Genomic DNA, 12,881 nt, shown 5'->3' with positions numbered 1-12,881 from the left:
CTCTAAAGTCCCAAAGTTTCAAACTCTGCAGCTTCCCAGTCCATCTCAGAGAATCAGGGGGTGGTAATACCATGAACTTCTCTTTTCTAGGTCCACATTTCAACTACAAGCCTTTCCTGGGGTCCCTCCCACCTCAGTGTATACTCTGAACCATCATTCTCTTCCCCCAAGTTCTTTACTGTAGGCCCAGAGACAGGTTTTAGGGTCTGTCTCCTGAGAAAACCTTCACAAGACTGCATGAGTGTGCACGGGAATGTGTTCTGGAGGAGAGTCTGAAGCTTAAGAAGACAGACAGGACTAGCTCAGACCAGATTTGTAATGACAGGTGACGATGCTGGGAGAATGGAAGGAGGACTGGACTGAGAGTCCTGAGCGCCGATTTCCAGTCTGGATGTGGCCACCAACCAGCTGGATGACCCCAGGCAAGTTAGTTCAGTTTCCTGCTCTCAGTTTCACTAGATATAAAGTCGGAGATGGTCTCCAGATGGTTTCCAAGGTTCATTTGAGCTCTGTTTCTGTGACCTAGGGACCCAGCTGGGAGCAGTGTGTGAAAAATGGCAGCTTCACAGGGGCTGGGCAGGGTGGTTGGCGAAGGACAGAGGGGACCAGCTTTGAGGACTCACTCTTTTCGGATAAGCTGACCATCCACAGTCACCAGCCCAAAGTGCAATTCGAACAGGTACTTGAGCACGTACAGCTTCCGCCGCAGGTCCCCCTCGCTCTCAGTGTGGTCGCCGTTGATGGCAATGAACAGGATTTCTCCAAACTGCAGGCACAGGAGGGCGAGAGTCAGCCAGCCCCCAGGGCACTCCCTTCACCTGTCCTGGTCTCTGCAGACAAGCCAGGGGAAGCTCAGGTCCCAGGGGAGTTTGGTAAGATGCCATTTCTGCTCTCTAAAGGAGTCTAAAGTTCCAGATAAGAGAGGCCTGTGGACTCCCCATGGAACTGAGGGAAGAGGAACATGGGCCCCAGAGCTATAGACTTACCAGGTGAAGGACATACAGGGAGTTGCCATTTTCCGTTGAGAAGCAGGTGTAGGTGTCCGAGAGCTTCTCTAGCATCGTCATGGAGGAGATGATGACTGGGGCTAGGAGGGTGCTGAGCTGGTCCTCCAGGGCAGGGAGCTGCAAAAGGGGAAAAACAGCACAGCTTAGAATGGGCCAGACACCAGGAACAAAGGAAGGGATGAGGCCAGGCCTTGACATCAAGGGCTCCATAGTGTTAGACCCTCCTGGGAAGGTATCACTGTCCTGATAGGCAGGGGGACAAAAAGAGACTGCCCCCAACACTTTGGGTGGTGGTTAGGAAGACTGGGGAAGGCCAGCCAAGTAATGGTGCTGTTTAGGCTCTGAATCTACAAGGAAACATGAAGGAATTAGGCCTCATCACAATAGTGGAACGTGGGGAGCACTGAATGGGGAGCTGGAAGGAAGTCTGTGGCATGTATCAAAGTCTATGCTGCTTTTTGCACTAAGTCTACTTTGGAAAATTTGTCCTAAGGAAAATGATCAGAGATGGGGACAAAGACACATGCACAGAGATGTTCACTGCTCTGTACTTTATAATAGCAAACAACTGGAAAAAAATGTAAACATCCAGTATCAGGGAAATAGTCAAATAAATAACAGTACATCAAAATTATGGAAGAGTCTATAGCCACTTAAAATATTACAGTGTTTTCATGACATGGAAAATTCCTCTGATACAATGTTGTAGCTAAAAATAAGAATGTGAATGCATTGAAAAAACAAAGTATTGAGAAAGCCAATACTATTCAAGTTACTTCTGGATAGAGGAATTCGGAGTGACTTTTTCCCTTTATTCTTAAGTATGTTTCTGTACTTTCCCTATTTTCCATAACAAGCCTGCATGACTCTGATAAGCTCTTCCTCCATCCATTATCTCAGCTCTCCAAAAGAAGAGAACAAATAAACAAAAACAAAAAGGAACTGGATGAGTTTGTCAAAAATGTGTGAATAAAATGGGATAAAGCCAGTGGAACTCTTACAACTCAAATTCTCCATAATGGAATAAAAAGAAAGGAGGAAAACAGCAGACTTCCCAAGAGGATTCCAGGAGACATGAATGAAATATGGGGAAGGCAGAGTCTTAACTTGGAGCTGGGGAAATCTACAAGGAGCTGAGTAAGACTTTGCCTTGAAAAGAAAGATGGGCAATTGGCCAGTGGTAAGGTGCAGCAGTAAAGTACAAGTGGGACACAGCACCATGGAGGAGGTTTTCCTGCCAACATTCAGGAACCCAGGACTGTGCCCAGCTCCCACTGTCTGTCTGTAAAAACTCCCACAAGTTTTCACAGAGGCTTCTATTCATCATTCTGGTCCCAGCTCGGATTGTTCTTTTTCTGGCCACCTCAGGCCACCACCACCCCCTAACCCCTGCTTCTGTCACTCCCCATTCCATACCTCATTTAACTTCTCCAGACTATTTGTCACTACCTGAACTCATGGTACTTATTTGCCATCTGGTTCACTGTACAATGTCCTTCTTTAGACTCTAAGTTCCATGAAAGCAGAGATCATGTTGCTACGTTCACTGCATTACCTCCAAAGAATGGCACATGGTAGGTTCTCAATTAATATTTGGTTAATGAATACCCCCACAGATAGGCAAGAATTCAATGAACAGGCAAGAATTCAGGCAAGAATTCAAATATTTGCTGAATTATTCATATACTACGATTTTTTTGAACTGTTGTGAGCAAATTTTATTAACAGAAAAGTCACTTATGAATCTAGATTTTGTATAAAAACTCATCTTAAAAGCAGTACAGTCATGTACTGAGTAGCAATGTTTTGGACAACCACAGACCATGCATGATAGTGGCCCCATAAAATTATACTACCTTATTTTTGCTGTACCTTCTCTATGTTCATTCAGATACACAAACATTTACCATTGTGTTACAACTGCCTACAGTATTCAGTACAGTCACATGCTGCACAGGTTTACAGTCTAGGAGCAACAGGCCATACTGTATAGCCTAGGTGTGTAGTTGGCTATACCATCTAGGTTTGTGTCAGTATACACTATGATGTTCACATGACAAGAAAATCACCTAATGATGAATTTCTTATTAATAGAATATATCACTGTCGTTAAACGAGGCATGACTATAGCTTTTTCTGCAGGAATAGACCATTTTTTTGGTAAGCTGTGTCCCCACAAATCTCATTTTGAATTGTAATCCCCATAATTCCCACATGTCAAGGGAGACAAGGTAGAGATAACTGAATCATGGGGTGGCTTCACCCAGGCTGTTCTCATGAGAGTGAATGAGTTCCCAAGAGATCTGATGGTTTTATAAGGGCCTCTTTCCCACTTGGCTTGACACTTTTCCTTCCTCCTGCCTTGTGAAGAAGGTGCCTTGCTTCCTCTTTGCCTTCCACCATGACTGTAAGTTTCCTGAGGTCTCCCCAGCCATGCTGAACTATGAGTCAATTAAATCTCTTTTCTTTATAAATTACTCAATCTCAGGCAGTTCTTTATAGCGGTGTGAAAACAGACTAACGCAGTAAATTGATACTGCAGAGAGTGAGATGCTACTATAAAGATACCTGAAAATGTGAAAGGGACTTTGGAACTGGGTAATAGGCAGATGCTGGAACAGTATGGAGGGCTCAGAAGAGAACAGGAAGATGTGAGAAAGTTTGGAACTTCCCAGAGACTTGTTGAATGCTTTTGAACAAAATTCTGATAGTGATATGGACAATGAAGTCCAGGCTGAGGTGGTCTCAGATGGAGATGAGGAACTTATTGGGAACTGGAACAAAGGTGACTGTGGTTATGCTTTAGACACTGGCAGCATTTTGCCCCTGCCCTAGAGATCTGTGGAACTCTGAACCTGAGAGAGATTATTTAGGGTATCTGGTGGAAAAAATTTCTAAACAGCAAAACATTCAGGAAGTGCTTTGGGTGTTCTGAAAAGCATTCAGTTTTATGAATTCATTAACAGATGCTTTGGAATTGGGACTTATGTTTAAAAGGGAAGAAAAGCATAAAAGTTTGGAAAATTTGCAGCCTGATGATGCAATAGAAAAGAAAATCCCATTTTCCAGGGAGAAACTCAAGCCCTGGCTGTAGAAATTTGCATAAGTAATGAGGAGCCAAATGTTAATCACCAAGACAATGGGAAAAATGTCTCCAGGGCATGTCTGAATACTTCACAGCAGCCCCTCTCACCACAGGCCTGGAGGCCTAGGAGGAAAAAAATGGTTTTAGGGGCTGGGCCCAGGGCATTGCTGCTTCGTGCAGTCTCAGGGCTTGGTCCCCTGCAACCCAGCCATGGCTAAAAAGTGCCAACATACAACTCAAGGTAGTTGTTTCAGAGAGTGTAAGCCCTAAGCTTTGGTGGCTTACATGTGGTGTTGGGCCTGCAGGTGCACATAAGTAAAAAATTGAGGTTTGGGAACCTCCACATAGATTTCAGAGGATGTATGGAAATGCCAGGATGTATAGGCAGAAGTTTGCTGCAGGGGTGGAGCCCTCATGGAGAACCTCTGCTAGGGCAGTGCACAGGGAATTGTGGGGTCAGACACACACACACAGAGTCCCCACTGCCTAGTGGAGCTGTGAGAAGATGGCCACCATCATCTAGACCCCAGAATGGTAGATCCACTGACAGCTTACACTGTGCACCTGGAAAAGCTACAGACACTCAACACCAACCTGTGAAAGCAGCTGGGAGGGGGATTGTACCCTGCAAAACCACAGGGGTAGAGCTGCCCAAGGCCTTGGGAACCCATCTCTTCTATCAGTGTGACCTGGATGTGAGACATCGAGTCAAAGGAGATCATTTTAAAGCTTTAAGATTTGACTGCCCCACTGGATTTTGGACTTGCATGGGGACTGTAGTCCCTTTGTTTTGGCCAATTTCTCCCATTTGGAATGGGAACATTTATCTAACGCCTATACCCCCATTGTGTTTGGGAAGTAATTCGTTTTTTATTTTAAGGTCATAGGTGGAAGGAACTTGCCTTATCTCAAATGAGATTTTGGTCTTGGACTTTTGGGTTAATGCTGGAATGAATTAAGACTTTTGGGGACTGTTGGGAAGGCATGATTGGCTTTGAAATGTGAAAGGGATTTGAGATTTGGGAGGGGCCTGATGCAGAATGATATGGTTCAGCTTTGTGTCCTCACCCAAATCTCATCTTGAATTGTAATCTCCATAATCCCCATAATCCTCATGTGTCAACGGAGAGACCAGGTGTAGCTAATTGAATCATAGGACCAGTTTCCCCCATGTTGTTCTCGAGATAGCGAGTACTCATGAGATCTAACGGTTTTATAAGGGGCTCTTCCCCCTTCAGTCAGCACTTTCCCTTCCTGCTGCCTCCTGAAGGTGCCTTGCTTCCCATTCACCTTCTGCCATGATTGTAAGTTTCCTGAGGCCTCCACAGCCATGCTGAACTATGAGTCAATTAAATCTCTTTCCTTTACAAAGTACCCAGTCTCAGGCACTTCTTTATAGTGGTATGAAAACAGACTAATACAGGGAGATAAAAATGTTTGGTGTACATAAGAGTATAAAGGAGCATACTCATATATTACTTGGTGGAATTATAAAGTAGTACAATAACTTTGAATGGCTTTTGACTCAATATTTTTATTTTTAGGAATTTATCCTAGGGAAATAATCTGACATGAGATAAAATTCAAACACAAATATTCCTTAAAGCAAGCATGATAGCAAATTAGGAGCAACATATTTGTCCATATTAGGAAAATGGTTAAATAAAGCATGATACACTGATTCATGTACTGGAGTATAATGTTTCCATTAAGAATGATGCTTCTGAAACTATTTAAGAAAATGGAAGAAATATCTTGATATAATGGCAAGTGAAAAAAAAAAACAAACAAGCAGTAAAACTGTAAATGTGATATGATTCCAATTATATAGAAAAAAATAAAGACCCAAACAAAGTATATTAAGAAGTTAATAGCTTTGAATAGTGGACTTATAGGTCATTTAAAAACTATTTCTTTGTATTTCCAAATTTCCTACAATTAACTCATGTTATTTATACGATGAGAAAAAAATGTGTTGCATATTAACAAAAAAATAACTTTAAAGACCTCCTTTCCTTTACACTACTCATTTTTAGGAACTGAAAACTCAGGAGTTCATTTCTTTGCCAGGTTTTTAACAAAGAGAAAGAGAAAGGCGACCAAATAGTTTGTTTCTTAAGTTGATATAGTTGTAACAGTAGTTTAAAAACTGAAATACTGGCCGGGCGCGGTGGCTCAAGCCTGTAATCCCAGCACTTTGGGAGGCCGAGGCGGGTGGATCACGAGGTCGAGAGATCGAGACCATCCTGGTCAACATTGTGAAACCCCGTCTCTACTAATACAAAAAAATTAGCTGGGCACGGTGGCGCGTGCCTGTAATCCCAGCTACTCAGGAGGCTGAGGCAGGAGAATTGCCTGAACCCAGGAGGCGGAGGTTGCGGTGAGCCGAGATCGCGCCATTGCACTCCAGCCTGGGTAACAAGAGCGAGACTCAGTCTCAAAAAAAAAAAAAAAAAAAAAAAAAAAAACAAATACTTAATAATTCTTAATTTAAATAGTATATGTATTGACTGCCAAAAAATAACAAAGTCTAACAGTCTTGTTTTTAGCTTAAACAAAACCACTTGAATGTTTATGATCTCTGATATCTTGTGTTTGCCTAAAGACTGTGATGAGAACACGGGTGATGTTGATGGTAAATGGACCCCCTGAAGTGGAGCTGGCTCACTTACTGGCTGGATGATGAGACCCCTTAGAACAGGAAGGGCAAGGGTGCAATTAGTCCGTGGTGCCACAGAAATGTAAGAACACCCTCCACTGCATCCCCAATGAACATATTTTTAACCCAAAATTAATCTGGAAAACATTTTCAAAATAAATTACTCCTTTAAAATACAGAGTGGAAATTGTGTAAGTGAAAATGACAAGTATTCCTGAGTTGTAATGTCAAAGTGCTAAAATGGATGTCCACATGCAAAAAATAATAATAATAACAATAACTTCAATCCATAACTCTCACCAAACACAAAAACTCAAAGTAGATCATCAGACCTCATATAAAACCTGAAACTATAAAACTTTCAAAAGAATATGTAGAGAAAACACTTTGTGATCTTGGGTTGGGCAAAGATTCCTTAGATATAACACTAAAAGCATAATCCACAAAAGCAAAATGGACAAACTGGAGTTCTAAAACTTCTGCTCTTTGACAGATACCATTGAGCATACAAACAAAAGCCACAAACTACAAGAAAGTATTTGCAAAACATCTATCTCATAAACGACTCAATCCAAAATATATTAGAAGCTCTCAAAACTCAGTAAGAATAAGAACAATCAAGTCAAATATAAACTGGGCAAAAGATATGGCTAATAAGCACATGAAAAGAAGCTCAAAATCATTAATCATTAAGGAAGTAAAATTTAAAACACGATGAGCTTCTAATGGATATCTATTAGAACGGCTAAAATTAAAAAGATGGACCATAGCGTTGGTGAGGATATGGAGCAACTGAACTCTCAAACACGACAGGTGGAATCAAAGATTATACAATCACTTTGGAAAAGCTTGGTAGTTTATTAAAAAGTTACATATACGCCTACATGATCTAGCCATTCTATCCTAAGTATCTGTCCTTGGGCGTGAGAGCATCCATCTATCTATACATAGACTTGTACATGCATGTTCATAGTTGTTTTATCTGTAATAGTCAAAAATTGAAAATAACACAGATGTCCACCAACAAGTGAATGAACAAATGGCAGCATCCTGATATAACAGATTACTACTCAATGGAAAAAAATGAACTATTGATACATGCCACAACACAGATGAATCACAAAATAATTATGCTGAGTGAAAGAAGTCAAACAAAACCAAACTAAATCCAGTACATGCTGTATGACTCCATTTACATAAGCCCATAAAATACAAACTAATCTATCATGACAGAAAGCAGATCAGCGGTTCCTATGGGAGGGGGATGGGAAAGAAGGGATTACAAATGTTCGGGGTGGTAGATATATTCCTTTTATGGATTGTGATAGAAACATAGGTAGATATACATATCAAGACATATCAAATTATGCACTTTATATATGTGCAATTTATAGTATGTTAATCATACCTTAATATAGCTATTAAAAAATTAATGTGTTCAGCTTAAACTTTTTTTTATGCTCTGCCACTGAGGCTGGAGTGCACGGGCACAATCTCGGCTCCCTGAAGCCTCTACCACCTGGACTCAAGTGACCCTCCCACCTCAACCTCCCAACTAGCTAGGACTATAGCATGCACCACCACACCTGGCTAATTTTTTTTTTTTTTTTTGTAGAGACAGGTTTCACCATGCTGCCCAGGCTGGTCTCAAACACCTGAGCTCAAGCAATTGGCCCACCTTGGCTTGCCAAAGCGTTGGGATTACAGGCATGAGCCACCATGCCCAGCCTTATTAAACTTTTTAGGGTACAGAAACTGATGGCTCCAAGGTTCTCTGTTATGTGGTTAAAATTTGACTTCCTCTTGCCCTTGTTAAGTCCAGAGAGTCCTGGTGGGGTGGCGGGGTGGGGTCACTGCACTCAGAGCATCAAGAGGCCGAACTTGAGGATGAAGGTTAGGTATGAAGGATGCTGGACCTCACACAGCACCCTGCCCAAGGTGCCCAGGACAGGGTGAACACAGGTTCTCCTGCCTCTCTGCCTGCTGATAGTTTTGTACTGTTACCTCCTATCCACCCCTCCTGGGACTGCCTACCCTACACTCACCTCTTCTTCCTCATTCTCTGACTGCCCGAACTTCAGCCGGAGACTCTCTTCAAACTCCTCATCCGTCCAGTAGAAGAGGACCTCTGCACCCTCAGTGGTCACCAAGACACACTTCATCTGCCAGGAAAAGGCAAGGTCAAGGTCAGTCCCCAGCCCCTACATCCATGAGCTCAGCCTGAGTAACGAAGAGGAGGACCCCAACCCCAAGAAACATTCACTAAGCCCATTCTGCACACCAGGCGCCACAAGGGCCTTCCATTTGTGCTGTACCCTCGCAACTATATAAAGTAGGACTCTTCAGGTACCCCCATTTTAGAGAGCAGGACACAGGCACAGCCTGAAGTGGCAAAGCTGGGATCTGGACCCAGGACCTCTCTGATGCCAAGGCTGGGGCTCTTTCCTCTGTGGTGTCTGGTCCCTCTCACCACAGCATTAGACCCACCACGGGCCTACTGGAACCAGACTGGGAAGGAAGGGAACCAGTTCTTAGCCTGGACATGGAGCCTAATGCCCAGGGAAGCCATGCTCACTGCAATTAGTGCCTGGTGTGGACCAGAGGGTGCTGGTGTACCTCCAACTCTGGGCAGCGCAGAGATATCTCTCCCTCAGATAAAAACAGCTCCAGGGCTGGGCGCAATGGCTCACACCTGTAATCCCAGCACTTTGGGAGGCTGAGGTGGGTGGATCACCTGAGGCTGGGAGTTTGAGACCAGCCTGGCCAACATGGTGAAACCCCATCTCTACTAAAAATACAAAAATTATCCAGGCATGGTGGCAGGTACCTATAATTGGGAGGCTCAGGCAGGAGAATTGCTTGAACCTGGGAGGCAGAGGTTACAGTAAGCCAAGATCACGCCACTGCATTCCAGCCTGGGCCACAGAGCGAGACTGTCTCAAAAAAAAAAAAAAAAAAAAAAAAGAAGAAAAGGAAAAAAAGAAAAGAAAACAGCTCCAGAAGATGAGCCTCAAAGCCCCTGAATTTATTTCAGCACCCCAGAAGTTTCATTCAAATGCTGCTCCCCCTGCTCGTGGTAAAAACAGAGGCTGCCTAGGGATCTTGTACCTAGTAGGCTGCAGCTTCTATGGCCACAGCAACCAGTGTCCTCGCCCTCCCAAATCTCCTTCCCCACACCCTCCCCACACCACACACTGTGCTTGATTATGTAAGAAACGTCTTAACTCTTCACCCACTGGAAGATCCTTAACACAGCTTCCCACACTGTGCCATGGCCCTCTGGGTGCAGCAAGCCCTTGATCTTCTAAAACCCTTGCGGCAGGCTGACCAGGCCTGGCGAGGACAGTGCTCCAGGCTGGCTGCTGCAGCTGAGAGGCCTCAGGCAGCGGTTTCAAATCCTCTTATGTGCCTCAGGGTGTCACGCAGATATAGTCACATGGTATGTGTGCTAAGCCATGACAATGAGGAAGCTGTGCTGTAACTCTCACACAAGTGGATTTCCAGTTTTCTTGCAGGATCACAGCATCTCGAGGTCTTGTGTTCCATCATCTTCAGGATCCCCATGTCCAGCTTAGTGGTCCTTACTGAATTCCTCCCAAACTAACTCAGTGCAACTAGCCCTAAGGTGTTTATGGTGAATGTCAGAAGACATAACAGCACAGTGAAGAAGGAATGCAGCCTATTCCAGTGGAATTACTCAATGCCAAGGCAGAAACGGAGAGTGCAACAGGTGTGAAGAGGAGGCTGCTCGGAGAGGCAGGTTGACCTGAAGAGGCTGCTCTGGGACTCCCAGGCACATGTGACAAAGCTGACCAGACTATATGGGTCGGGGAGCAGTGGGCTATGGAATAGAGGCTGTGGTTGTGAGCAGAGAAGTGAATGGCTGGCTGGAGATGGGCAGGTTGAGTCATGAAGGCGGTCATCTAGGTATGAGTGTTGGGTAATGAGTGCTCACCCCTTGGTGGGGGCTGGGAGGAGTTTTAGAGACTCAGCAGGCTGTGATGACCCACCTGGATGTGAGGGGTGAAGGATAGAAGAGGCATCAGGGTGGGGGTGGCCTCAGGATACAGGGCTGGGGAGGAGATGAGCAGGTCTACAGAGCCCAGGAGCACTCAGACCACTGCCTACCTCATTCCATCTGCCTCCCCAGTACCCAGGGTAGATGCTGCCTGCTTCCCTGCCTACCTAGGTAGGGTAAGATCATCTACCTTGGCAAGGAGCACAGTGGAGCGTCCAGACAGCCAGAGGTTCAGAAAGGGCTGCAGCAGACAGACTCGGTGACTGGCTCATGGGAGAGCAGCATGGCATCCCTGCCTGCAAATGCTGAAAACAGAGAGAACATGAGGGCAGGCAGATGCCCTGGTTCTGACTGCTGCCTGTTGGGGAAGGATAAGCTGGAGGAGGTCTGCATGGTCCCTCTTCTCTCCAGACCCTGAGGCAGTCTGCTAAGAACACACCCGGGATCCTGCCCCTCACCTCCCATAATGGAGAACAGGAACCCATCCAGCACAGCCCTTTGTACAGAGCAGGTGCTCACTTTTGTTCCTTCCTCCTCTGTTCCAGTGAAGCGCTTCTCCTCTCACTTCTGTGGGTCACTCAGAGCTCCCCAAGTAGCCCCAGGGAGCTTGCTTAGGAGTGTCTGACCCAAGACAGCATAGCACATCCCAGGCGGCGGGGATGCAGTCCCAGTGAAGACAGTGCAGATCCTGGGATGAGGCAACGAATGGAAGGAAACTAACAGGAAAGGCGTCAGGGATCAGGTTCTAGTTTTGGCTTTGCCTAGTCGCATAAAGCTCTCTGAGCCTCAACCTCCTGCAGAGAAATACAGCAACATCCCCCTGCTCTACCTCCCTACAGGGTCAGTCAAGGGAGTGACCAGGCAAGTCGCAAAGTAACTTTAGCAAACTCTGCTTTCTTATATAGGTGTGGGAATCATTATTCCTATTTCTCAGCTTCCCTTCTTAAAATAACAGGAATAAGGAATCTGGTTCCAGAATCATTCATATATGATAGAAGGCAGTAACAACAGAAAACTTAATTAGGAAGTCAAGCACCGTGAGTGAATAAGGAGCAAGTGACTACACGACAGGGAGGGCTGTTGAGTTCGGCCTTTAGCAACCTAACCCCGAGATGGTCTCCATCACCCACATGATTGGCCTGAATGCCATATTCCTGAAACAGGGGGATGCTTCCCAAAGGCTGTTGGGAAGGTTCGGAACCTCGCTGGTGTCACGTTGCGATTTCCGCTTCTCCTCACACCTCCTGCCTAGAAAGGGAACTCAAAAGGGGACTCACTGACAAAGGGAGCTCCAGATGGCATGGGGCCAACCTGGGGCGACCCTCAGCGCCCACGTTCACCATCTGGACCCCAGCAAACCGCCCTGTGGCCCTTGGTCTTATCTTCAGCAGCTCTGTCTGAGGTCCCACACCTTTTGGGGTTCCACACCTTCAGGGTCCCACACCTTCGGAGCCCGGACCTGCCTGAGTCTCTGCAGAGCGCGCGCGAGTCAGCGGCTCGCCGCCACTGGGCTCCGGTTTGCCTAGCACGCCAGTTTCAGTCCAGTTTCACCCCAAGTCCCCACCTCCCCCCACCCCCGAACCTCACGGGCACCCTGGAAAGGAGACTTGACTTGCGACATCCGCCCCTCTTCGTGGCTGAGGAACTTTGGTTCCGAGCTAGGAGGCGACCGGCCCACGGCCACACACCCGGAGTGGGCGAGGCTGGGGGTGGGCCCGCTCCGGGACCCCTACAGCCCCTCCCCTACTTCTGGGAGGGTTGTCGGCGGGGGGGTCCCGAGGAAGGATCGCCGCCCCGGGGAGGGGACAGCCCGAATGCCCACGTACCGGATCGCGGCGCTCACACAGCCCGCCTGCAGGAGCCCGGGCGCGCTTCCGGGTAGGACTGCGTTACCGCGCACGTGACCCCCCGCCCGGGGAGGGGCCGGAGCCGCCGTCGGCTTCCGCAGGTTCGAGCCCCGCCCCTGCCAGGCGTTGCCGGTGCCCCGTTTTATAGAAGAGGAAACGGAGGCTCAGAGAGAAGAAATAACTTGCTGAGGGGCCGAACCAGGCTCAGAACTCAGGTTTCCTGGCTCCTCAGCTGTTCCCTTTTCTTCCCCCTACCAGGCCCGGA

The 12,881-nt window shown here is 46.3% G+C and overlaps 1 protein-coding gene across 7 annotated transcripts in view; it reads right to left on the bottom strand.

The window, feature by feature from the left end:
- HPS1 (HPS1 biogenesis of lysosomal organelles complex 3 subunit 1) overlaps window positions 1–12,670 on the bottom strand; it is a 30,701-nt gene extending 18,031 nt beyond the window's left edge. For 2 of the 7 annotated variants that reach the window (XM_064373987.1, XM_064373986.1), the window contains exons 1-5: window positions 11,289–12,348; window positions 10,960–11,074; window positions 8,797–8,913; window positions 987–1,124; window positions 624–766 (exon numbers count right to left, since the gene is read on the bottom strand). In XM_064373987.1, the coding sequence (XP_064230057.1) occupies window positions 624–766; window positions 987–1,124; window positions 8,797–8,913 (398 nt within the window). In that variant the 5' untranslated portion in view covers window positions 10,960–11,074; window positions 11,289–12,348. The other 5 variants (XM_064373983.1, XM_064373982.1, XM_064373984.1 and 2 more) reach the window with 5 other exon arrangements.
- Window positions 12,671–12,881: the final 211 nt, after the last annotated feature.

Source organism: Aotus nancymaae, unplaced genomic scaffold (assembly GCF_030222135.1).
Source record: "Aotus nancymaae isolate 86718 unplaced genomic scaffold, 86718_ANA_hifiasm-v0.15.2.pri h1tg000010l, whole genome shotgun sequence".
Classification (NCBI taxonomy): Eukaryota; Metazoa; Chordata; class Mammalia; order Primates; family Aotidae; genus Aotus; species Aotus nancymaae.
This window is presented reverse-complemented; position numbering and strand designations above follow the sequence as displayed.